General features: G+C 41.2%; 1 protein-coding gene across 1 annotated transcript in view; it reads left to right on the top strand.

Annotated features, from left to right (window-relative positions):
* Positions 1-12304, top strand: part of LOC137372271 (disco-interacting protein 2 homolog A-like) — a 299051-nt gene extending 286747 nt beyond the window's left edge. Inside the window, exons 35-38 of the mRNA XM_068036004.1 lie at positions 964-1038; positions 2567-2741; positions 4797-4920; positions 7014-12304. Coding sequence (XP_067892105.1) covers positions 964-1038; positions 2567-2741; positions 4797-4920; positions 7014-7266 — 627 coding nt within the window. The 3' untranslated portion in view covers positions 7267-12304. The remainder of the gene's footprint in view (positions 1-963; positions 1039-2566; positions 2742-4796; positions 4921-7013) is intronic.
* Positions 12305-24148: the final 11844 nt, after the last annotated feature.

A 24148-nucleotide genomic window follows, 5' to 3' on the forward strand; every position in this document is an offset into this window, starting at 1 on the left:
CAAATGAATCTTTATTGCAGTATCATATGATGTAGTGAGAAGGAAGAGGGTGTACAATGCTGTTTTTGCAATTTGAGAAATGAGAGGTAAATTCAGATAAACACTGACCATACTAATTCCAAAAATTGGAGGTACGCACATGGTTATGATGGAGGGAAGGACTGTATAAAAGCTGTGATGAAATGGATAGGTCTTTGACTAACAAATCACTTCTCTTTTTCCCTGCTTTTTATGTTTGTGCCTTTTGATTGCCCAGTTTGCTGATTATGGAAACTGCCTACAGTGTCATTGAAGAGGGGGGAAAAATTGATGATTGGATTTAAAAAATAGGCCAACTTGGAATTAAATGATTACAAGAATTAGTCTTTATGGTACAGCTGAGACCCAAATTTAAAAATGATTTGGTGGCCATTTTGGATTTATCAAACCATTCCAGCTTGTGGTTCTGACCAAATATTGGACACTACTCTTTACCTGGTTCTGTAAACATTATATCACTTATGTAATATAGGGAGCCTTGCATGTGTTCTATTAGAACTAGACTCACAAGTTCTTTGTTCCCTGAATGGGCGGAAACATCTTTTATAAAAGCAAAATATTGCAGATACTGGAAAAATGAAATAAGAAAAACTGCTGGGAATACTCTGCAGGTAGGCAGCATCTGTGGAGAGAGACAGCGTTAACATTTTTGGTCCATGACCTTTTGTCAGAACTAGAAAAGGTTGGAGATATAACAGGCTTTGAGCAAATCCCTGCCGCTGTACTTGCTTAAAACCTATTTCCAGTTCTGATGAAAGGTCATTGACCTGAAGCACTGGCTTTGTTTCTCTTACCTTTTATGATTGGCTGATTTTTTTTTAAAAAGATGTAAAGTACTGTTGAATCAGTGAGAACTTGTGCCAAAAATGTTGAACTACCTAACTGATCTTTAACTGTCTTTTTTTAATCTCCATTCTTTTGTAGATTCTTCCTGGAGTAAAGGTTATCATAACTAATCCAGAGACAAAAGGTCCTCTGGGAGATTCCCACTTGGGAGAGGTGAGATCAGGAAGAACAAGTTAATGCTACAGTTAGTCCCTAGTTTCCACAAGTTGGAAAATGATGAGTTGGAAAATTATCCTGATACCGCTGTATTAATAAATATCACTATGACTGTACCATGCTTTTCTCTTAGCATGTGCTTAATCTATTATGCAGTAGCAAATTTATAATATAATTAGTATTTTTTCTAAAGAGTTTTGTAATTAAACAGCCAGAGTGAAAAATTGCATTTGACTTTGGCTACATTCCTGTTTCCTGGGCAGGGAGTTGATCAGACAATGACACATTTGCTGCCTACTGCTTTCCTTTGCTTCATTATTGGTCACCTGCAACAGTTTCTGGAGGGATGTTTGGACATGTATGCCATACTTCAGATGGAGTTGCAACTGCCTCACTGGGTTTAAATGTAGAGACTGGGTGCCTTTGCATATGTGCCTTTCAATAATTATTCTTCTGTTCCCTTCAGTACCAAAGAGCTACTGAGTACAATTACTCTTGTTATGTAGGCAAGCATGGCACTCAATAATGCACATAGTAAGTTTCCACAAACAATAGTGAAATGAATGAACGGTTGATCTGTTCTATGAGGCATAAATGTTGCTCAGGACACGGGGATAACTCGCTTGCTCCCCTTTAAATAGTGCCATGGGATCTTTTATGTCCACTTAAGGGCAGGTTTAACATCTGATCCAAAAGACAGCACTTTCAGTAGTGCACGAAAGTTTTAGGTTAGATCAAAGGTTCCCAAACATTTTTTGAGCCCTCTTTGGAGATTCATGTCCCATACACACCACCTGCCCTGTCTTCAAAAACAAAAAGTATTTTTGCATAATTAATAGTGTAAATATAGCTGGTAATCAAGAATACTTCATTTTTTTCCTTCAGATTTTAATTCTGCTCCCTTACAAGAGCAACCCAGGAGAAAAATAATAAATAATTTTGAAAAATCATTTTCTTTGAATGCTTTGTGTATTAGTTAAAGAAATATTAAAGATGGGAAGAAAGGCTATTTGATTATATGAAGTCGTTGGAGGTCTTCTGATGAAAACTCTAGAAATGCATCAACCAGGATTGGCAACTCTGCACAGCGTGCAGACTAGAAGGCAAATGATGACTTTTTTTTAACTAAAAAGAAACTGAGGAGTCATGAAAATACTTGTAAGCTGAAAACATTTGCAGGGAATGCCTGAATTTTGAATAGAACTGAACCAGGCAACTGCCCAGAGTTGAGGAGAATGCTACAGTGCCACCAGTGGAGAAAGCATTACCTGTAACTGCTGGCATCCTCTTCATTCTGGCCTAGATTACGTATTCAAGTCTTTTAGTCTTCTGACTCAAAGGGGAGAGGCAGGCCATGATGTGTGACACAAAAATCTAATGAGGGAAGAAATATGCATATCAAACATGGTGGGCCTGCCCTTTTATTATGTATTAAGCTGTCTGATTCTCTATACATGCAAACAAAAATTGGTTGATAGGTTAGAGGAAATAATGTGCTGCCGATTGTGATATTTTTCTTGCACAGATCTGGGTGAGCAGCCCTCATAATGCTACTGGGTACTACACTGTTTATGGTGAAGAATCCTTGCATGCTGACCATTTTAATGCCAGGCTCAGTTTTGGGGACACACAAACCTTGTGGGCACGGACAGGCTATCTGGGATTTCTTCGTAGAACGGAGCTCACTGATGCAACTGGAGGTGAGACTTGGTGCGCACCCACAATGAGCAATAGCATTCGTTCAATTGTTCAGTGTGGCTTTAAAGTTTAAATTATGACATATGTTTCAATTAAGCATATTAGTAAAATTAGACAACTAAGGATAAGTATAAAAACATCTGAGCGAGATGATGAAGTAATCTGTGAGGAGAATACAGAGTCTGCGTAGGAATATAGACTTATTAACAGATTGGCAGGAAGGTGACAGGTGGAGTATAATGTGAGAAAATGTGCAATTATTCACTTTAGTAAGAAGAATGGAAAAGCAGAATTTTTTTAATAAGGTGAGAATAGTAAATATTGGTATTCAGAGGAATTTAGCTGTCCTTGTACACTAATCACAAAGTTAACATGCAGGTACAGTAACCAATTAGCAAAGCAAGTGGTATATTAGCCTTTTATTGTAAAGGAGTTGGAATATAAGAGTAAAGTCTTGCTGCAGCTATATAGGTTATTGCTGAAAGCACACCTGGAGTACAGTGTACACATTTGTTCTCCTTACCCAAGGAAGGATATGCTTGCCTTCGAGAGGGTGCAACAAAGGCTCAATCGATTGATTCCTGAGATAAGTGCTGCCCAGTGAGGAGAGATTGACCAGAATGGGCCTATATTATCTGGAGTTTAGAAGATTGAGAGGTGATTGCATTGAAATATAGAAAATTCTGAAAGGTCTTAACTGGGTAGATACTGAGAGGCTGTTTCCCCCAGCTGGAGAGTCTAGAACTGTAGGTCATAGTCCCAGGATAAGGAGGCAGCCATTTAGGACTGAGATGAGAAGAAATTTCTTCACTCAGAAGGTTGTGAATCTGGAATTCTCTAGCATATGAATATATTCATGTTTGGGATTGTTAGATGTTTGGGCACTAAGGGAATCCAGGAATGTAGAGTTGATCTAGACGTTCAGCTAGGATTTTATTGAATAGCAGAGCAGGCTGGAGCAGCCTTATGGCCCACTCGTGGTCCTATTTCTTCTTCGAATACTGTTTATTATTGAAATTACTTGGAATACATGAGGTGTGTGACCTTTGAGTTTGAGACTCTATTTGTAGTGATCAAATCATTTTCCAAAAATTTCTTGTATATTATAGGAAATTAGTTGATTTTGATAGAACGTACATTGGAAAACATTCACTTTGTATCCCAGTTGACCTTCCATGGAATCTTTTTGGAATCCATAGACGAGTGAGGGATATGTGATAAAGGATGTTTTTATATCGTTTCTCAAACATCAGTATGTTTTATACTAGTCATTGGTGAGGGGATGTTTATAGCAGAGTCATGGGGGCGGGTGTTTATACCGGAGGCATTGGGGAGTGGATGTTTATACTGGAATCATTGGAAGAGGGTTTTTGTACTGGAGTTATGGGGAGGGGGTGTTTATACTGGATAATTAGAAGAAGAAGGGGTGTTTATACCGGAGTCGGTGGGGGGGAATGTTTATATGAGAGTCATTGGTGAGGGGATGTTTATAGCAGAGTCATTGGGATGGGTGTTTTTCCGGAGGCATTGGGGAGTGGATGTTTATACTGGAATCATTGGAAGAGGGTTTTTGTACTGGAGTCATTGGGGAGGGGGTGTTTATACTGGATAATTAGAAGAAGAAGGGGTGTTTATACTGGAGCCATTGAGGAGTGGGGGTGGTGGGGGTGGTGTTTATATGAGAGTCATTGGGGAGAGAGTGCTCATACCAGAGTCATTGGGGAGGGGGTGCTTACCCTGGGGTCGCTTGGGAGCGGTGTTACAGGAGCTGTCATGGGTGCGCACTGTGTACAGGCGCCGCCTTGGGGACGCTCTTTAAATGAGTTATTTTGAGTAGTGTGTAGGAAGCTGCCAACAAGCTGCAGAAGAATGTGGTGTATTTAGGGGGTAATGGAGGATGCATGTGCACTGAAATGTGGCATGTTTACTGATTGCATTAATTGTAAGTGAAGACATTAGGACCATTGATCACCTTCAAAAAGGATGCTTTCATCTCTTTCCCTAAGATAACTTCAAACTGACTTCTCTAGATAACTGATACTTGTCTCCTCTTGTAGAACGCCATGATGCCCTTTATGTGGTTGGTTCCTTGGATGAGACTCTGGAGTTGAGAGGAATGCGCTATCACCCAATTGATATTGAGACCTCAGTGCTCAGATCACACAAGAGTATTGCTGAATGGTAAGGCATAAAGATGGAGTTAACCAGACTCTGAAATGAAACTATCAAAATGATTGATATAAATCCGCTTGCTGCTTGATCCACTGACCCATGATTTAGGATAAAGCTCTTGTATCCAGCTGAACTGCGAAATTGAGTGCTTCTTGAAAAATATTCCACCAGAAGCGTTCATGTTTTATGCTGTTGATGAGGACTCATTCAAGGGGAAATTCAGGCTGGGAAAGTGGCAGAAGTGTAGATAGGTCGAGGAAGTAATGATGAGTTGGGAAAGAATTGTGGGGGAAAAGTACCTGACTGGGGAAGTATAAAAGGTGGCACTGATGGCTGATGAGCGGTAGAGAGAGGAGGACAAGAAGGGATAAAACGGGAAAATAGAAGTAGTTGGACATGGGGTCCAGCACTGCAGCCTAAATGCATACCTGAATGGACCAGAGGGATTTCGGGTTATAGAAGCATGGCACATGTCATGAGAAGCATCAAGGACGTGGACGGAGGACTAGGAAGAAACGTGATGGAGTCCAAAGATAATATCTGAGGCCCTGCGATGGAAGGAAGTCAACTTGAAGGTAGTCACCTTTGAGCGTGCACAAAACAGTATGCAGCTTCTTTGTCCATTGTGGAAAGCTAGTGAACCCATGAGGGCAAAGTTCAATGGGATGCAAGTGGAGGTTCTCCACTGGAGTCAGATAGCCAAGGAGGAGTGGAGATTTGACATTGAGCCACCAGAAGTTAATCATGGAGTCTTGTGGAGACCCACAGCAATGTGGTTGACTCTTACATGCCCTCTGAAATGGCCTAGCAAGCCACTCAGTTGTATATAACTGCTACAAAGTCAATAAAAGTGAATGAAACTGGACGGACCACCCGGCATCGAACAAGGCACCGGAAACAACAACGGCAAACCCGGCCCTGCAAGTCCTCCTTGCTAACATCTGGGGGTGTGTGCCAAAGTTGGGAGACTTGTCCCACCGACTAGTCAAGCAACAGTCTGACCTAGTCATACTCACTGAATCATACATTACAATGTCCCAGACACTGCCATCACCATCCACGGGTATGTCCTGTCCCACCAGCAGGACAGACCCAGCAGAGGTTGCAGCACAGTGGTCTACAGTCGGGAAGGAGTTGCCCTGGGAATCCTCAACATCAGCTCCTGACCCCATGAAGTCTCAAGGCATCAGGTCAAACATGGGCAAGGAAACCTCCTACTGATTACCACCTACCATCCTCCCTCAGCTGATAAGTCAGTACTCCTCCATGTTGAACACCACTTGGAGGGAGCACTGAAGGTGGCAAGGATGCAGAATGTATTCTGGGTGGGGGACTTCAATGTCCATCACCAAGAATGGCTCAGTAGGACCACATTCGGCCTATCCTGTCCATGTCGGCTGTTTGCAAGAGCAATTCGCCTCATCCCACTCCCCTACCTTTTCCCCGTAGCCCTGAAAATTTTTTTCTTTTCAGATATTTTCCAGTTCTCTTTTGAAGGCCTTGATTGAAGAAAGCAGATCTCTGCTCAGGACCCAAAACAGCAACAGAGTAATGCTGGGAAGTGCACTGGAATACAGTCCCGAAGTCAGCAGATAACAGAAACAAGTGTGGGATGGGCTGGAAGGAATAGTTAAATTTGAATAGATTGAGTGGAATTTAGATCATGGCCATGTGTCCCTGCAGCATAGTCCAGCAGAACAGCATCATCTTGGTGGTAGCGGTGTCTGGAAAATCATGAGAGCTCAGGGTCAACTGTTGAAAAAAGCACAGAACAAAGAGGGTTGGGGGATGGGTGATGTGCACTGTACAGGAAACTTTAACTTGTACATTGAACTGAATTATTAGCAGGGGCGTTGAGCAGTGGGGAAGAGGGCAAAGGATATCAACAGATGGAATTACATTGGAGAGGAACTCGGCCAGGTACTAACAACCTGGGAACGATCTTTATAATTGTTCATGATAGATAAGAGATGCTTAATAATGCGCTGTGGATAATTGGGTTTTATCTCTTTGGGTTCTAAGATAGCTCCCTTAAGCATTGTTCTGTCCATCAATCTATATTCTTGCCTTTTTCTGATAATTGTGTTTTTGTTCTTCTGCAGTGCTGTCTTCACATGGACCAACCTGCTTGTTGTAGTGGTTGAATTGGATGGTTCTGAGCAGGAAGCACTGGACTTGGTTGCCTTGGTTACTAATGTTGTCTTAGAAGAACATTATCTGATTGTGGGAGTGGTAGTTGTGGTTGACCCTGGGGTCATTCCCATCAACTCGCGTGGCGAAAAGCAGCGAATGCATCTTCGGGATGGTTTCCTAGCTGATCAGCTTGATCCCATTTACGTGGCCTATAATATGTGAGCCTAGTGCTCTGAGACTACTTATTGCTACTGCTGCCTCAGTGACAGTGTTCGCCGGTGCCCTGAATGTCCATATTGATCTTATATGCTGCACTAAAAATGAGAACAAAGAAAGCCAGACCTTGCTGGGAGGTGGTGCTCTGTGCGTTGAGACCATACATCCCGTACGATCTATTGTCAGCCACTTCTCAAGGTGATGTGTTCAGCAATGCTGCAACGCCTGTCATATCAAAAGACAATGGGCTTGCCAGCCACACCACTGCTGGTGCCATATTAAATGTGAAGTAGTGTTTTAGAAAAATCACTATCCGCATATTAAAGAGACTGCACAGCAGCAGCAGGAACATATCTCCATCATGTGTCATTAGACTTCCTGCAAGATTGGGAGACATATCTATCACCAGTGTTACATTTTTCTTAAATCCCTGCTCATCTTTGCAGTTTGTGTTGCCACACTTTCTCAGTGTGGCTTTGGATTTGAAAATTCTTTTTAAATCCTAATTATTCCGTTAATCAGCGGATGTAATTTAACGGGTCGATGGATAGGACAGTGGATATCCCAGAGCCAGGAGTTGAGGGGGCCAGTCTCCTTAAAGTTGTGCTCATCTTCAAGCTTATCCACTGTTCAGCTTGTTAAGCAATGGAAAATGGTCGCTGGTAAAGTTTGTCAAGTGCTCGGTTGTACTGTGAGTCACATCAATGACTTATGAGTGGAACTTTATCCCATCCTTGTGCTGCAATTTGTAAAGCTGGTGAGAATCTTGCCAACTTGTGTCACTGTTGTGATCACTGCTAACCATGATAATCAGGCCTGAGCAATAGAAACCCACATCAAACCATCTTACCTGCACAGAGAGCATCATTATATCTCTAGGAAAAATGAATAAAACTAGTATCCTGTCATTTTAATGATAATATTGTGATACCTTTTATAAAGTATTGTCATTCCATTAACGGAATCCTATAGCAGCACTCCCATCATTAACGTGTTTCCTTCCACTTTATTTAATAATGCCAGACTTGGAAGTTCCACGGGAGTCGATCATTGATCATGTTACAAAAATTTTCAGAGGGGTCTCCAATCTCGAGTGGCTTTGATCATAAAGTTGCAAAAGGGTTGAGTTGATGTGAAATGAAAATCTTTCTATTTGATTAGTGAGCTCCAATTTCTGCCAGTTGCTACAATTTGCACCATGTTGCTGACATGCACTTGCATACCTGGCTGGCTTTTTTTTGCATTCTAGGTCTTGAGACATGACACAGCTCGGTGATTACACAAATAAATAAAGTTATTGCAGAAGTTTGCAGATTTTGCTAAAATCATTTATTTTCCAAAGGGGACAACAGCTTATGGGCAGTCATCTGGTTTATTCATTCTGCAGAGCAGGAACTTTTGAACTCTCTCTCAGTGCTTTTCTCAACAATATGACTTCAATCTTACCACACCTCACTGTTTCTGTTTTTATGGGAGATTTTTTAATCATGGTAAGTGAATCATCACCGAATGAAATAATAACACTTAACAATGTTGTGATATTTGCAAGATAATCAGAGCATCCCTTTTTTCTTTTAAACCATGAGACTATACAACTCAATTCAAGATCAGAAAATGGTCAAAAATGCCAACTGTCCACAATATAAAAATGTAGCAATTCAGTCTGGCCCCATGCCTGTGTTTCAGGTATGTGTTCCAATGTGTGGTGGACATTATGAGCAGGAAGTGTGCCATGTCGAATCTGGCTCCTCTGTAGACATCCAGGATGGATGACTGAACTATTAAAATGACTAATTCAAATGTTTAAGGGTCCTATGGGATCTCCTTTCTGATACTGGGCTCCTCTGATAAACTTGCCCAGTAATTTGTGGTGGTAATAGGAAGGACCCTTCAACAGCACTATTTAGAGGGCTCATCCACTGCAGACAGGTTAGTTGCGGTTTTGTCATTTGAGGCTGCTGATTAACTTCTGGATACCTTTTGCTTGTTATCTGGCGTTGAAAACTGAATTCGGACTTGAGATGATTTTACTGATGATCCACTATTTGTGACTTTAGAACAGTCGTACGCTAGTCATGGGTGGTCTGGTGTAGCTGCCTTTGAGGCTGGAGTATGAGGGGGAGCAGCATGGAACACAGGAGAGAGCATAAGCAGCTGGGTCATGAGTGAGGAGGAGGGCATACCCACAGTAAGTCTTCAGGGAGCACTTCTGCCTCAGCTTCTCAGAGCACCATTATTGCAGCTGCCTTCACTTCACAAAGGACACCATCACAGACCTATGTCAGCTGCAACCACAACTTGAGCCTCACACCAGGGCATGGACAGCACTGCCTGTGGCTCTCGATGCCAAAGTGCAGCTCTGCAGCAATGCCCTGAGTGGCTATGCAAATTTGTGGTCGTCTTCTGCATGGTTCGTAACTTTTCAATCACCAGCGGCCAGCCCTTACCACCACTTGGGCAGCAAGAAGTGCAGCATGTAGAGGAGAAGCAGCATTGACCACGAGTGTCCCTAGCTGCCAGAGTTCTGAGAGCAGCTCATCACAGAACCATCTGTCAGATTCCATAAACCCACAATCGTTATCACCACTGATCTTACTGCCACCATCCAGTTACCTCCTATCAATCCAGCCTTATGGGTCTGTGCTTGTTTCACCTATCCTAGTACTCCTACCAAGTGTTTCCACAGTGGCCAAGCAACAAGCCGAAAGTTCCTGCGCAGGCCGCGCAAAGGTATTTATATAGTCCGCGCACTTAAATAAATCATTCATGCACTCAAAAAAAGAAAATTAAAGGAAACATTGGTGTGCAGCCGATGAATAGTGCGAATGATACTGGCTGCAAGTCGGAATCATTTTAATGAGGTCCCAAAACTAATTTAGTGTGTGACCTTGGACCATGTAAGCTGGTGTGTACATGTGTACAGCGTATGCACTACCACTGCTCACCTGTTTTCAGGTGCAATTGAGCATCTAGCCAAAAAGTGTTCTTTGGATCAAACTTTTGCCCAGTCAACTTGAAAGGAAGTTGGTAGCAAATGAAAATTAAGATTGAATATGGATGATATTTTTCAAACTATTGTAATTCTACCATCTAAAGTGCAATCTTGGTTTTGAGAGAAAGGAAAGGCTGTGATTTAGGAACTTTCATCTCTGTAATGTCATTTATCCATCAGTTGACTTTTGCAATATTCCCATTCACAGTTGACATTTAAGACACTCAAGCGTGCTTCACTGTTAAAGCCAACTATATGTTTCAATCGAGCTATTGAATCAGCTAGCCATGGAAACCAATGCAGAAACTGCTTGGATAGAAATCTTGCAGAGAAGTCATGGCACCATAGTGAGTAATGCAGGAACTACTTGAATTGATGTAGCTTTGACAACGCTCAAGCTGGATGTTGCCCTGGACTGAGAAGCCTGCTTGATTGGCATTCACTCCCTCCACCACCAGCGCACTGTGGCAGCAGTATAAACCATAAAGATGCACTGCAGCAATTTGCCAAGTCGTCTTTGACGGCACCATCCAAACCTCTACCAGCTAGAAGAGCAAGAGCAGTGGGTGCATGGGAACACCACCACCTGCAAGTTCCCCTCCAAATTGCACAGCATCCTGACTCGGAAATATATTGCTGATCCTTCACTGTCGCTGGGTCAAAATCGTTAATTCCCTCCTTGACAGTACTGTGGATGTACCAACACCAAATGGACCGCAGTATTTCAAGAAGGTGGCTCATCACCTTCTCAAGAGCAGTTAAGGATGGGTAATAAATGCTGGCCTTGCCAGTGATACCCACATTCTATGAATGAATAATAAAGAAAAAAGTATATAATGTCAACCTGTTCTGGTACACGGTGCCAAACCCCCTCAAAAGATTTGGGATAGCTAAAACAATGACTAATGAATCGCAAAAGTAAAATTTCAGAGGTATTTAAAATAGGCAAGAGGATCACTGGTAGACCAACAATAACAACCACCATACTGGCTATTTGTGCGTTAGACTAGAACTTGCAGATAATGTTGGTTGCTGCCTTCTATTTCATGTTGTACAACGATTTACCATCACTGCTGCGTGGTTAATAAAACAATCTCATACGATCATTTACAAACAAATGGAGGTCTCCTCAAATCAAGTAGCGTGAAGACAGTTGAGAACAGCAATTCTGACTTAGAGCACCCATTTTATGATTCAGGTGTTACTTTATGGAGCCAGTTCCTTCATTGAAATGCTGTGGGCCTTTGATATTCAGAAATTTCTGCTACCTCAAGGTCATAGGATACGTAACTTGAGGCCCTGCTCTAACTACTTTCCGAGCATAAGGATTTGGAACTCCTTCATTCTGAAGTAAGTCAAAGTAGGAAAGCCACCGCATCAAGTGTGATTGGTATGATTAAAGAATTGGTTGACAGCTGTGTATGTCATATTCACACTTAAATGTCTAATGCAATATACTTGTAGTTGAACACGAGAGACTAATAAACAATTTTTCGTCTGTTTATGAAATGTTCTTCTGCAGTTGAAGTTTTTGTTGGAATGTGGTAACTAGTTCCTCACACTTACTGTGCATTCTGCTCTGAACTGGTGGATACAGCTCTTCCCTGAAGAAAAGCTTCGATTTCAAGCATATTGCAAAGCTATGCAACTTAAAAACGTTTCCACCTCTGAGAAGAAGGGAGAATTTTAGGTCCGTTATATAGGCCTATGCTGGAATTGACAGCTCTTATTCCTAGCTGGACTGCACTATTGGCAATAGGTCAAGATCACCAGAAAAACATAATTATATTGGCAGCCAACCCAACTGAGAAATGCAGTGATCCTTATCTTTTCATGCCTTTATTTATGCAGAATCTGTAAATTTTATTCCCCCACACCATGTAATATTATCTCCAAGCAGTTTTCTTCAATTTTTTTCCAACATAAACACTAGTTGCAACCAGTCTGTTGCAAATTTAGATCTATTTCTCCACAGTACTGCTTTTGTAAATTTATTATATTTTTCTAACCGCCAGCAGTCTTTTCAACATCACTGTTTTACTCCAGCTTGTATTATAGTACAATTCTATGCTCACAAATGACTTTGTTTTCTGTTAGCTATCCAACTTCTGTATTCAGGGAGGGCAGTCTCCAATTCATTGAATAAACAGCTCCAGGATAAATGCATCCTTGACTGGAACTTCCTTGTTGTATATCAAGTTGGCAGAGAAGTTACTTGCGTCTATGCCTTAAACTGAACGTTGAAACAGCATTGGTATTTCTCATTCAAAGTCTACTTTACCTGATACTATGGTTCAACACTTCATTGTTCTATTTCCTATGCTATAAGCTTTGCAAGGGCTTTAAGCCCTCTCCTGGTTCACAATTTCCTTACAGGACACACTAGACAAGTTATTGAAGTTTTGTCATTAAGCTTTTTTTGTTAGTGGTGAAGCAATAAGATCAATCCATGTTCATCTTTGTCTTTTCCTCCTTCATTACGATAAATTCTCCTTTGGCTACTTCCAACATATTTTCTCAATTTCATCTGCTGTAATGAAAAATATGAAAGAGCTAATATGCACCACGATAGTGATGCACAAAAATAAGAAATCACAAAGTGGTTGAACATGGGTTTGCACCAACATGTTCCTAGAATACTCAGTTTGTTGTTTCAGGCCCCTTGGTGGGAAGGTGCTGATGGTGGGCAGCCATATCCATGTGGAAGGAATATAACTGAAGAGACAGTCATCCACCAGTTTCCTTTTGTGCACATCCCAGTGGTCAGTTTAGAGAGCATATGGCAGAGACATGGGAGCAAGTTACTGGCCCCATCCACTATCTCGGCCACAAATCTCAGCATAAAGAGATCAAGGAAAAATAAATAATTTGCAGAGTGTGTTTTGGACTCTTAACATTTTAAAAATACATATAATGCATTGTAATCAAGAATTTATAATTCCATTTGAGCTACAGCTTCATTACACTACAGTATTACTAATAGTTGTCAACAATGGTATCACAGTTTAAGTCTAAAACTAGTAGTTCAAGGTTATTAAGCACTTATAGATAGTTAAGTCACTGTGATATAGTGTCGTTCTATATACTCAGGAAAGGAGAAAGCTATTCAATCCATCAAGCCTACTTAAACTTGAATGTACCGGAAACAATTTTGAAATTTGGAGATGAGACGAAATTTGTAAGAGTAGTGAACTGTGAGAGGGATAGTGATAGACTTCAAGGGGATGCGGACAGGCTGGTGGAATGGGCAGACACATGGCAGATGCAATTTAATGCAGAGAAGTGCAAAGTGATATGTTTTGGTAGGAAACAAAGGAGATGCAATGTAAACGAAAGGGTACAATTGTAAAGCGGATGCAAGAACAGAGACACCTGAGGGTATATGTGCACAAATCATCGAAGGTGGCAGAACAGGTTGAAACAGTAGTTAAAAGGGCATACAGGATTCTGAGTTTTATAAATAGAGACATAGAGGGGTTGGGTAAAGGGAAATTGAGAAATCCAAAGACAGGGGTCAAGACATTGTAGCAGGATAGTGGTGTGGGTAAATTCCAACAGGAAGGGACAGAGACTGTAATAAAAATTGCTGAAAACAGACATTTTGTCGAAGCTTTTCATCTTGCACTCATCAGAAAAATTTACAAGAATGCCAATGTAAGGGAAGGAATGCATTTATACTATGAGAAGAGAGTGCTGATTGGTTGGCAAATGAACTCTGGTAGAGGTGTTGCCATGGAGAATGCACCAGTTTATGGTGAGTGGCAGTTAACAGCCAAGCTTTGTTTCAAATTTAAACCAGACAGCTTGACTCTGGTCAAGGCCTTGCCCTGAGGAATGAACCATCAAATGGCTGTCACTTGTTTAGCTGAAACAGGCGCAATGTGTGTACATGTTCTTTCTGTCTGCAAAAAACAGGGCTCTGTGTATTAATATATGTAGTTTCCAGTACACACAAATGAGCCACATCGCGTTGAACTGACAGTTTTAAATTGGTTGTCAGTGTAATTCTTAGCACACTGAGGGTTATTTAGCAAAAGTTTTCCATTCGCAGAATCACATCTAATGTTGGACACTCTGGTTTGAGTTTTGCAAGCACGGGCTGTTTGGGTACGGTCTGTGCTTTTTTGCAAACAGCGGAAGGGACATGTTGTTTGATAGAATCAGCCAGTCTTTGGGATGTACGGCCTATATACCTAGCATCACGCTGGCATTGAAATTTGTATATCATGTTACTCTTCTGTGTGATTGGACCCTATTTACGAGGTTGCAGATAGGCCAATCTTCTAGCGAGTGGATTTAGTTGAGAAATCTGCTAAGGGGTTCGCTACTGCTGTGTACATACGTTGCTTGTGCCTGTTTCAGTTAAACAAAATAAATGACAGCCATTCGCTGGTTCATTTCTCAGGGCAATGCCTTGACCAATCACCGTCAAGCTGTCTGGTTTAAATTTGAAAAAAAGCTTGGCTGTTAACCATAAACCAGTGCATTTTCCATGGCAACGCCTCTACCGATCAGAGTCCACTTGCCAACCAATCAGCGCTCTCTTCTCATGCAGTATAAACTTGTTGTTTCCCTTACATTGATATTCTTGCTAATTGTCCTGATGGGTGCAAGATGAAAAGCTTCAACAAAATATCTCCGTTTTCAGCAATACTCGGGTTCTGTGCTGCCAAACAAAAATTGTGCATCAACAAATAAGGTCATTGCAGGGAATAGAGGTAAAAAAAAATTAAATTAAAGTTCCTTTATCTGAATGCACAAAACTTCTGTAATAAGATAGATGAACTAGTGGCACAAATAGAGGTAAATGATATAGATCTAATTGTCATTTCCGAGACATGGTTACAAAGAGATCAAGGTTGAAAAATGAATATTCCAGGGTACGCAATATTTCGGAGCGACAGACAGAATGGCAAGGGAGGAGGGGTAGCCCTGATAGTAAAGGATGATATAAGGACATTAATAAGAAGGGATCTGGCCTCCAAAGATCTTGAAGTAGAATCAGTTTGGGTGGAAATTAGGAATAGCAGGAGTCAGAAAACCCTGGTGGGAGTAGTTACAGGCCCCCTAACAGTTGGGCAGAACATCAAATGGGAAATTATTGGAGTGTGTAAAAAGGTAATGTATTAATTGTGGGGGATTTTAATCTGCATATAGACTGGGACAATCAAATTGGCAACAGTGGTCTAGAAGATGAGTTTATAGAGTGTTTTCATGACAGATTCTTGGAGCAATACGTTGTCGAACCAACTAGGGATAAAGCTATCTTAGATCTCGTATTGTGTAATGAAGCAGGGTTAATGAGCAATGTCTACTACAAGATCCACTGGGAAATAGTGATCATAATACCACTGAATTTCATGTTAAGTTTGAAAGTGACACATTTGATTCAGAAACAAGAATCTTAAACTTAATGCCAATTATAAAGGTATGAGGAGAGAACTGGCTAAGGTTAATTGGGTAAATAGACTGGAAGGTATGACAGTAAATGAACAGTGGGAAACATTTAAAGAAACAATTCAAAGGGTTCAACCAAAGTGCATTCCGTTCAAAAACAAAAACTCGTCAAGAAAGACCCATCCGTGGCTCACTTAGGAAGTTAAGGAGAAGGGCGGCACAGTGGCGCAGTGGTTAGCACCGCAGCCTCACAGCTCCAGGGACCGGGGTTCGATTCCGGGCACTGCCTGTGTGGAGTTTGCAAGTTCTCCCTGTGTCTGCGTGGGTTTTCTCCGGGTGCTCCGGTTTCCTCCCACAAGCCAAAAGACTTGCAGGTTGATAGGTAAATTGGCCATTATAAATTGTCACTAGTATAAGTAGGTGGTAGGGAAATATAGGGACAGGTGGGGATGTTTGGTAGAAATATGGGATTAGTGTAGGATTAGTATAAATGGGTGGTTGATGTTCGGCACAGACTCGGTGGGCCGAAGGGCCTGTTTCAGTGCTGTATCTCTAATCTAAAAAAAATCTAATCTAATTAGACTAAAAGAAGAGGCTTTCAATGTTGCAAAAAATAGAAGCAAGTTTGAGGATTGGGAGTGTTTTAGAAATCAGCAAAGGGCCACCGAAAATTGATAAGGGAAGAAGTAGAATGAGAGTAAACTAGCCAGCAATATAAAAACACATTTTAAGAACTTTTATAAGTACATAAAAAGGAAGAGAGTAGCTAAAGTCGATGTTGGTCCCTTAGAAGCAGAGACAGGAGAAATCATCATGGGCAATGGGCACAGGCATTGAACAAATATTTTGTGTCTGTCTTCACAGTAGAAGACACAAGTTCCATACCAGAAATAGGCAGTAACCTAGAGGCTAAAAAGAATGAGGAAATTAAGGAAATTGATATCAGCTGAGAAAAGGTATTGGAGAACTTGAGGGACTAAAATCTGATCAGCCCCCTGGACCAGATGGCTGACATCCCAGGGTTCTAAAACAGATAGATGCAGAGAAAGTGGATGCGCTGGCTATGATTTTCCAGAACTCCTTAGATTCAGGAATGGTCCCATCAGATTGGAAGTTGGCAAATGTTACACTGCTTTTTAAGAAAGGAGGTAGACAGAAAACGGGGAACTACAGGCCAGTTAGCCTAACATCAGCCATTGGGAAGATGCAGGAAACTATTATTAAAGAAGTCTTAACATTGCACTTAGAAAAGCATAGTATGAATAGAACAAGGCAGCATGGTTTTGCTCAAGGGAGATCCTGCTTGACCAATTTATTAGAGGTTTTTGAGGATGTATCTAGTAGGGTGTAGATAAAGGGGAACCAGTAGATGTAGTATACCTGAATTTCCAAAAGGCATTTGATAGGGTGCCACATAAAAGATTAATAGGCAAGGTAAGGGCTCATGGTGTTGAAGGTAATTTTTTTATTGGTTCATGGGATGTGGGCGTTGTGGCCAGCATTTATTGCCCATTCCTAATTGCCCTTGAGAAGATGTTGGTGAGCTGCCTTCTTGAACCGCTGCAGTCCTTGGGGGTATAGGTACACCCACAGTGCTGTGAGGAAGGGAATTCTAGGATTTTGACCCAGCGACAGTGAAGGAATGGCAATATAGTTCCAAGTCAGGATGGTGTGTGACTTGGAGGGGAACTTGTAGGTGGTGGTGTTCCCATGCATTTGCTGCCCTTGTCCTAGGTGGTAGAGGTCGCAGGTTTGGAAGGTGCAGTCTGCGGAGCCTTGGTGTACACTGCATTAGTGTGGATAGAGGGTTGATTAACAGGCAGGAAGCAGAGAGTGGGCATAAATGGGGCATTTTCAAGTTGGCAGGCAATAGTGGGGTGCCATAAGGATCAGTGCTGGGGCCTCAGCTATTTACACTCTATTATTGACTTGGATGAAGAGACGGTGAGTAATGTATCTGCTGATGATAGAAAGCTCGGTGGAAAGGTAAGTTGCAGGGAGGACATAGAGAGGCTGCAAAGAGATATAGACAGGTTATAAGTGAGTGGGCAACAAGATGGCAAATGGAGTATAATATAGGGAAATGTGAAGTTGTTCACTTTGGTCGTAAAAATAGAAAAGCAGAATATTTTGTCAAAGGTGTGAAACTGATAAGTGTTGATGTTCAGAAAGACTTGGTACTCATACAAGGAACACACAAAGTTAACATGCAGGTGCAGCAGGCTATTAGGAAGGCAAATGGCATGTTGGCCTTTATTGCAAGGGGATTGAAGTACAGGAATCAAGAAGTCTTGCTACAATTGAACAGGGCTTTGGTGAGACCGCACCTGGAATACTGTGCGGTTTTGGTCTCCACATTTAGGAAAGGATATACTTGCACTGGAGACAGTGCAGCGAAGATTTGCTAAATTGGTCTCTGAGATGAGGGGGTTGTCCTATGATGAGAGGCTGAGTAAATTGGGTCCATATTTTCTGGAGTTTAGAAGGATGAGAGGTGATCTCATTGAGACATACAAGATTCTGAAGGGGCTTGATAGGGTAAAGCTGAGAGATCGTTTCCGCTGGTTGAGGAATCTAGAATGCAAGGGAGCAATCTCAGGATAAGGAGCCGATCATTCAGGGCTGAGATGAGAAATTGCTGCACTCAAAGGGTTGTGAATCTTTGGAATGCTCTACCCCAGAGGGTTGTGGATGCTGCATCGTTGAATACATTTAAGGCTGGGATAGATAGAATTTTGGTCTCGCAGGGAATCACTGGATATGGGGAGTGGGCAGGAAAGTGGAATTGAAGCCCAATATCAGCCATGATCGTTTTGAATGTATAGGGATACTACAGTCAGGGTCATAGCAGTAGGTATTTTTAGGACAGTGGCCATGACTTTCTATTCATTTGAAGCTGGACAATTAGTGTGTGTTTTCACCTATAGGATGGCATAGTTGTCAGTGGTAGTTATCTCTTCCATTTAGAGCAGTTATTGTAGTCATTCGCCAATTTTCACCAATTATTGTTGCTTTGACCTTGTTACAGTTCAGGTTTACCCCAATGCCCTTTCTCAGACGGCATGAAATTTCCTTAAGTAAACCACACACCTCTTACAAACCGAAAGCTGTGACTTATTTTCTGCTGTACTGAATTAATGCTGTCCCGCGCCCATAATAAACATAAATGATCTGACATTGTCTGCAGTATTTCACACAAATACCCATAAAATCTGCTGTCAATCTGAAAGGCAGAAAATATCTCATGCTATTCCTGCCTTACATAGGCTAAACTGTTCCAATGTATTTACAATCAGATGTTACAGAAGCAAAGATAGAATGTTATATAACCCTATACACATCCAATGAACAAATAAAGTATGTATTATATGAAGTTTAAGTTCTCCGGATGTACACGTCACTGTGAAAGCTGCATCTCTTGCCCATCACCCAATTGCCCTGAAAAGATGGTGAGCCTTGTGCTTGAGCCATTGCTGGCGTTGTGGTGATGGGGTTCTTATTGTTGCGTTTGCAATGCATGTCTTGCTCAGTGTCAACACATTTTGGAGGACTGAAGGATATTAGTGAACCAGTTGGGATTTTACAAAAATCCAGAATCCAATTTTGTACCTTTTGTTGTGGTTGAATTTGAACTCACGACTTCTAATCCAATGCCATAAGTATTCAGCGACTGTTTACTAGTAGCATGATTGTTTAAAACTTTCCATTGTTCTCCTTGGTTTTTCTGGCAAACTCTTGAAATGATACAGTCTTGTGCTGTGATATGTGCCACTTTATGGAATTGTATGTATCCTGAACATGTATTCAGTTAAATGCTAAAACTGTTGATGACTGAAAGATCCTTCTGTTTTCAGGTTGTCCTCTTTTTAGAACTTCAAAGCAGTTCCTTTGAAGATTGCACTTGGAAAACAGGAACAGTTTAGCATCTCAATAAAAAACAGGATGCTGTCCTGGGTGCTTCGTATGTGCCACCTGCAGATTTCACACATCTCAAAGGTATTAATACACAACAACAATTGGAAGTTACATATTAGACAGTATTATATGAGGATGAATGTTCTTGCATATGCTGTCATCAAATCTTAACCAATTTAGGAAATTGGAAGCAGGAGTAGTTCATGGCTGCTCTGTATCTGAACTCCTTTTTTCCAATTGGGTTCCATATCCCTGAATACCCATGTGTAATGTTTCCCCTAAGCTGCTCAGCGATGCAGCAACCCAAAAGTTCCCGCTGCGGCCATGCCCAAGTTGGTCTCTTTAAATTGCATATGCGGCCATGCAAAAGAATTTAAAAGGGTCACACACTCAAACCAATCACCCACACTCCAACAAAAAAAAATTAGAGGGAATATTGCCCATTCCTAACAAAAATCTATCGACCTCTGTTTTGAAATGTTGAATTGGCCTAGTCTCAACAGCTTTTTGGAGGAGAGAATTCCTACAAACAAATTATTAGCTATGACAGTATACAGAATCTCCCACCGCTGAAGGCAATTCATTATAGTTCAAAAAACTAGCAAATTATGCTAAATCAAGAAGGCCCTCATTGGAACAATTACTTTGCTATATATTACTGGTGATTACCTTTTTCTAAAAAAAAAAGGTAAACCAATTTCTCAATTTCTGATGCACTTCACCACAAAAAGTAAATAATTGCTTGTGGGTTTTTTTTTTCTTCGCTCTGCTATTGATGCAAGGTAAGCTGATGGGCTCACTCCTAAAGATTGAATGATATGCTCTACATACTGTATTTTCTATTCACTGTGCCTGATTAAGAAATGGTGATCCTGTTCAGCTGCTTACCTTTCTTTTTTAGGTGTTCAAAGGGGACTGTTATGACTTGCTGATAATTGGATTGTTTCAGCAGCTTTTGGTCAGGAGGGCAGGGAAGTCCATTCTGTTTTTTTGTTGAGGGTGTATTTGCATATATTTTTGGTTACCTGTTCACTCTTCAATGTGTAGTTGATTACATTTGGGCAGCTTCCTGAGTTAGCACACTGGAGACTGTCCCTGAGAAGCTGAGACCCAGTGAATATTTGTAATGTAATGTTTGTCCCAGGTGTAACTTCAAAGTGAGTTGTTAAGTATATCTCAAGAAAACTTGCCCAATTCAGGAGTCCTTCTGAAGCCATAAGAGAGAGAGGTAATAGATTAATCTGTAGAAGCTTTGCAGCAAAAGCTGAATTAAAATTACGACTAGAGACTTTTTTCAGCTTTAGTTTTATTGAGAGTTTCAAGTTCAAAGATTCAGCTGCCTGATATTTTAAATATCCTGAGGAGTAGTAGCTATATTATGTATTTTACTTTAAATCTGTTTTTGCCATGTTAGTGCTTTACAATTTCATCCAGCTTACTAAGCTTGAAAGGAAACTGTGGATAGGGGCTTCCAAGATGTCACAGCACTTCTACAGTCTGCTGTCCCTCTGATCAGTGGGAGTGCTGAGGCACAAACTCTTGCTGATACTTCAATTCTGTATTCACCCACTTACTCCAGATGGCAAACCCTCCTTACATATAATGTTTATTCCTCTTAGAGTATTATGGTTGAATCGAATCTTGATCTACATGCCCTTCACTGGGGAAATCAAAGTCCCATTTGTCAATTTTTCAGATACAGTTGCTCTTGTAAATCCACAACTAACACCTAACTCCATCCTTGGTGGTTCTTCATATCAATGTTTTCAGCAGTATGATCTTCTCAAATGTAATCCTACACCATCTCCTCTTAAAGCAATCTCCAAGATACTCGAGTGTTCTCTTTCATGCAAAAAATATATTTCCTCCTTATCCAGCCTTGACTCGAAAAGCCCACATCTGCCAAAATCTTCAACACTGCACCTATATCTGGTAATGTTCTTTAAACACATTTCACACTTCTGGACAAGATACAAAAATAAGCTTGGCATCTGATATAATTCTAGGCTCACTCATTTCTAGTTTCCACTACCCCACCTTCCACTGCTCCAATTTACCTTTCTCCTGTTTAATCAATACTACACTGGTTATTGCTCCTCTTCTCTTCTCTTGTGTGTTGGTTGTGGCACCATTGGTAGTGCTCTTGCCTGTGGGTTGTAACATTCTGGGTTCAAGTCTCACTCCAGGACTTGTTTTGTTTAGTTTAGTTTAGAGATACAGCACTGAAACAGGCCCTTCAGCCCACCGAGTCTGTGCCGACCATCAACCACCCATTTATACTAATCCTACACTAATCCCATATTCCTACCACATCCCCACCTGTCCCTATATTTCCCTACCACCTCTCCCTATATTTCCCTACCACCTGTCCCTATATTTCCTTACCACCTACCTATACTAGGGGCAATTTATAATGGCCAATTTACCTATCAACCTGCAAGTCTTTGGCATGTGGGAGGAAACCGGAGGAAACCCACGCAGACACGGGGAGAACGTGCAAACTCCACACAGGCAGTACTCAGAATTGAACCCGGGTCGCTGGAGCTGTGAGGCTGCGGTGCTAACCACTGCACCACTGTTGCCATTTTCCTACATTATAACAGTGACTACATTTCAAAAGTACTTCATTGACTGTAAAGCACTTTGAGATGTCTGGTGATTGTGAAAAGCACTATATAAATGCAAGTCTTTTCTTCGGCTTGGTCCTCCTAAGCTCTAAGTATACCACCCTACACACTCCTCCATACATCCTCACTATGTTGAAATTGAGGCTACTGCGCTCATGCTTTCCCAGGATCTTAAAATGATGGAACTGCTTATCTCCCTCAGTATTACCTCTGCAACAATTGACAGGCATCAATTAATTACTACTACTTAACTTACTGATTTACTTAGTCTTTTCTCTTTCTTATTTCAATCTTGGTGTCATGCATTATGGACTTGGCTCTTTAGCTAAGTCAATGAATTTAGAAGAAAGTTTGTGATTTGGCTTGTAGTCAGGCTGGGATTGCCAGCCCTCCAGGATTGTCCTGGAGTCCCCATAAATTGAAGGTTAATCTCCTGGACACATTTGCAAACAACCTGGGGGGGGTGGGGAATCATATTGGCAATAAAGAAAAACTTCTTGTTTTCCCATTTTCTTTGAACCTTTTTGCATATTAGTTATAAAAGTATTGGAGGTGGGAAAAAAGGCAGTTTGACTGGGTGGAGCAGCTGGAGATGGCAACCCCAAGTCAGACATGTTAGTCAATGGCAATGGTTTGTATCCATTCTCAACCAGATTAAATAAACTGCTCTTTAAAATAGCTTAACAGGATTAAAACAATATGGAGTGGTTACACCTGCACTAAGGAGTGTTGGTAGGAATTGGCACTGTTAAGAAATAACAAAAAAGGAAGTGTGTTAAAAATAACAATGTTGGAAAAAGAAAGGCGATCGAGTAGGAAAAGGGCAAAGTACTGAACAATAATGAAATAGTCAATTATAAATAAAATGGAAGTAAATATGTGACCTCTGTCAGGGGCATGTTCACTATACCAGAATTGGCAATGGCATAATCTGTTGTTCTCTGAACTCTGAGTATTTTACTTAGCTTAATGATGACCATTGTCTAAGGCTTCATTGTGATCAAGAGCCGAGACATGGCCAGGCTTTTTCCCCTGAATACTGCTGGAAGAGGGCAGAAGTTGACTAGACTGGAATTACAGCCTTATTATTGAAGTGTCTAATAATATTACCACCACATTTACTTCTGCTGCCACCTGCCGCGCCAGAGCCTGATTTGTTAGAGGGAGTCATAGCCGTTTTGTGCAGAGATTCCAATTAAAATGCTCTGCATCTCTACCTCTCTTTCCTCCTTTAAGACACTCCTTAAAACCTGCCTCTTTGGTCATTTGCCATAGTATCTCCTTATGTGGCTCAGTGACAAATTTTGTTAACGCTCCTGTGAAGAGCCTTGGGACGTTTTACTACATTAAAGGTGCTACATAAATACAAATTGTTATTGCAAAGAGTGAGCCTGTGACGGCATAGACAGCCACAGTTGGCACTGGCAATAAAAGAAATATAAGTACTGCTTCAAATTTCACTCTTTTATAAGACCAGGAAAGTCACCAGTCTTTTTCATTCTATTGGCAAGATTTTACCTTCTGTACTGCTTTATAATAGCAGACTCTTTAATGCCTTATGGGTCTTACCCTACCTTAATATAGTTAAAATTGGATGTGGAGAGGGTTAATCACCTCTTAGTTGCCTTAATTGGTTGGATTTCGCAGTCAGCAACGGAGAGACAGTGTTCACCACTTAACGTGAAGAAAGCTGTCCACGAGTTCTAGCAATCTCTGTGATGTGGATTTCCCCTTTCCCAACATCAGTTTGAATCTGGTGTCAAGTCAAGGTGTCCAGCAACAGTGATGTAATCGAGTGGGGTAAGCAGCCAATCACCTTGAAGTATTCTCATAGACAGCAAACAAGAAGTAAAATGCCCTGAATTTTTCACTTAACTGTAAAACTTTTAGAGAGTGAAATAAATGATTGGCGCATGCACATGGGGTTAAGGTAGAAGATTCTTTTCTTTTGGGCCTC

The sequence above is a fragment of the Heterodontus francisci genome, chromosome 7 (assembly GCF_036365525.1).
Source record: "Heterodontus francisci isolate sHetFra1 chromosome 7, sHetFra1.hap1, whole genome shotgun sequence".
In the NCBI taxonomy this organism is placed as follows: domain Eukaryota; kingdom Metazoa; phylum Chordata; class Chondrichthyes; order Heterodontiformes; family Heterodontidae; genus Heterodontus; species Heterodontus francisci.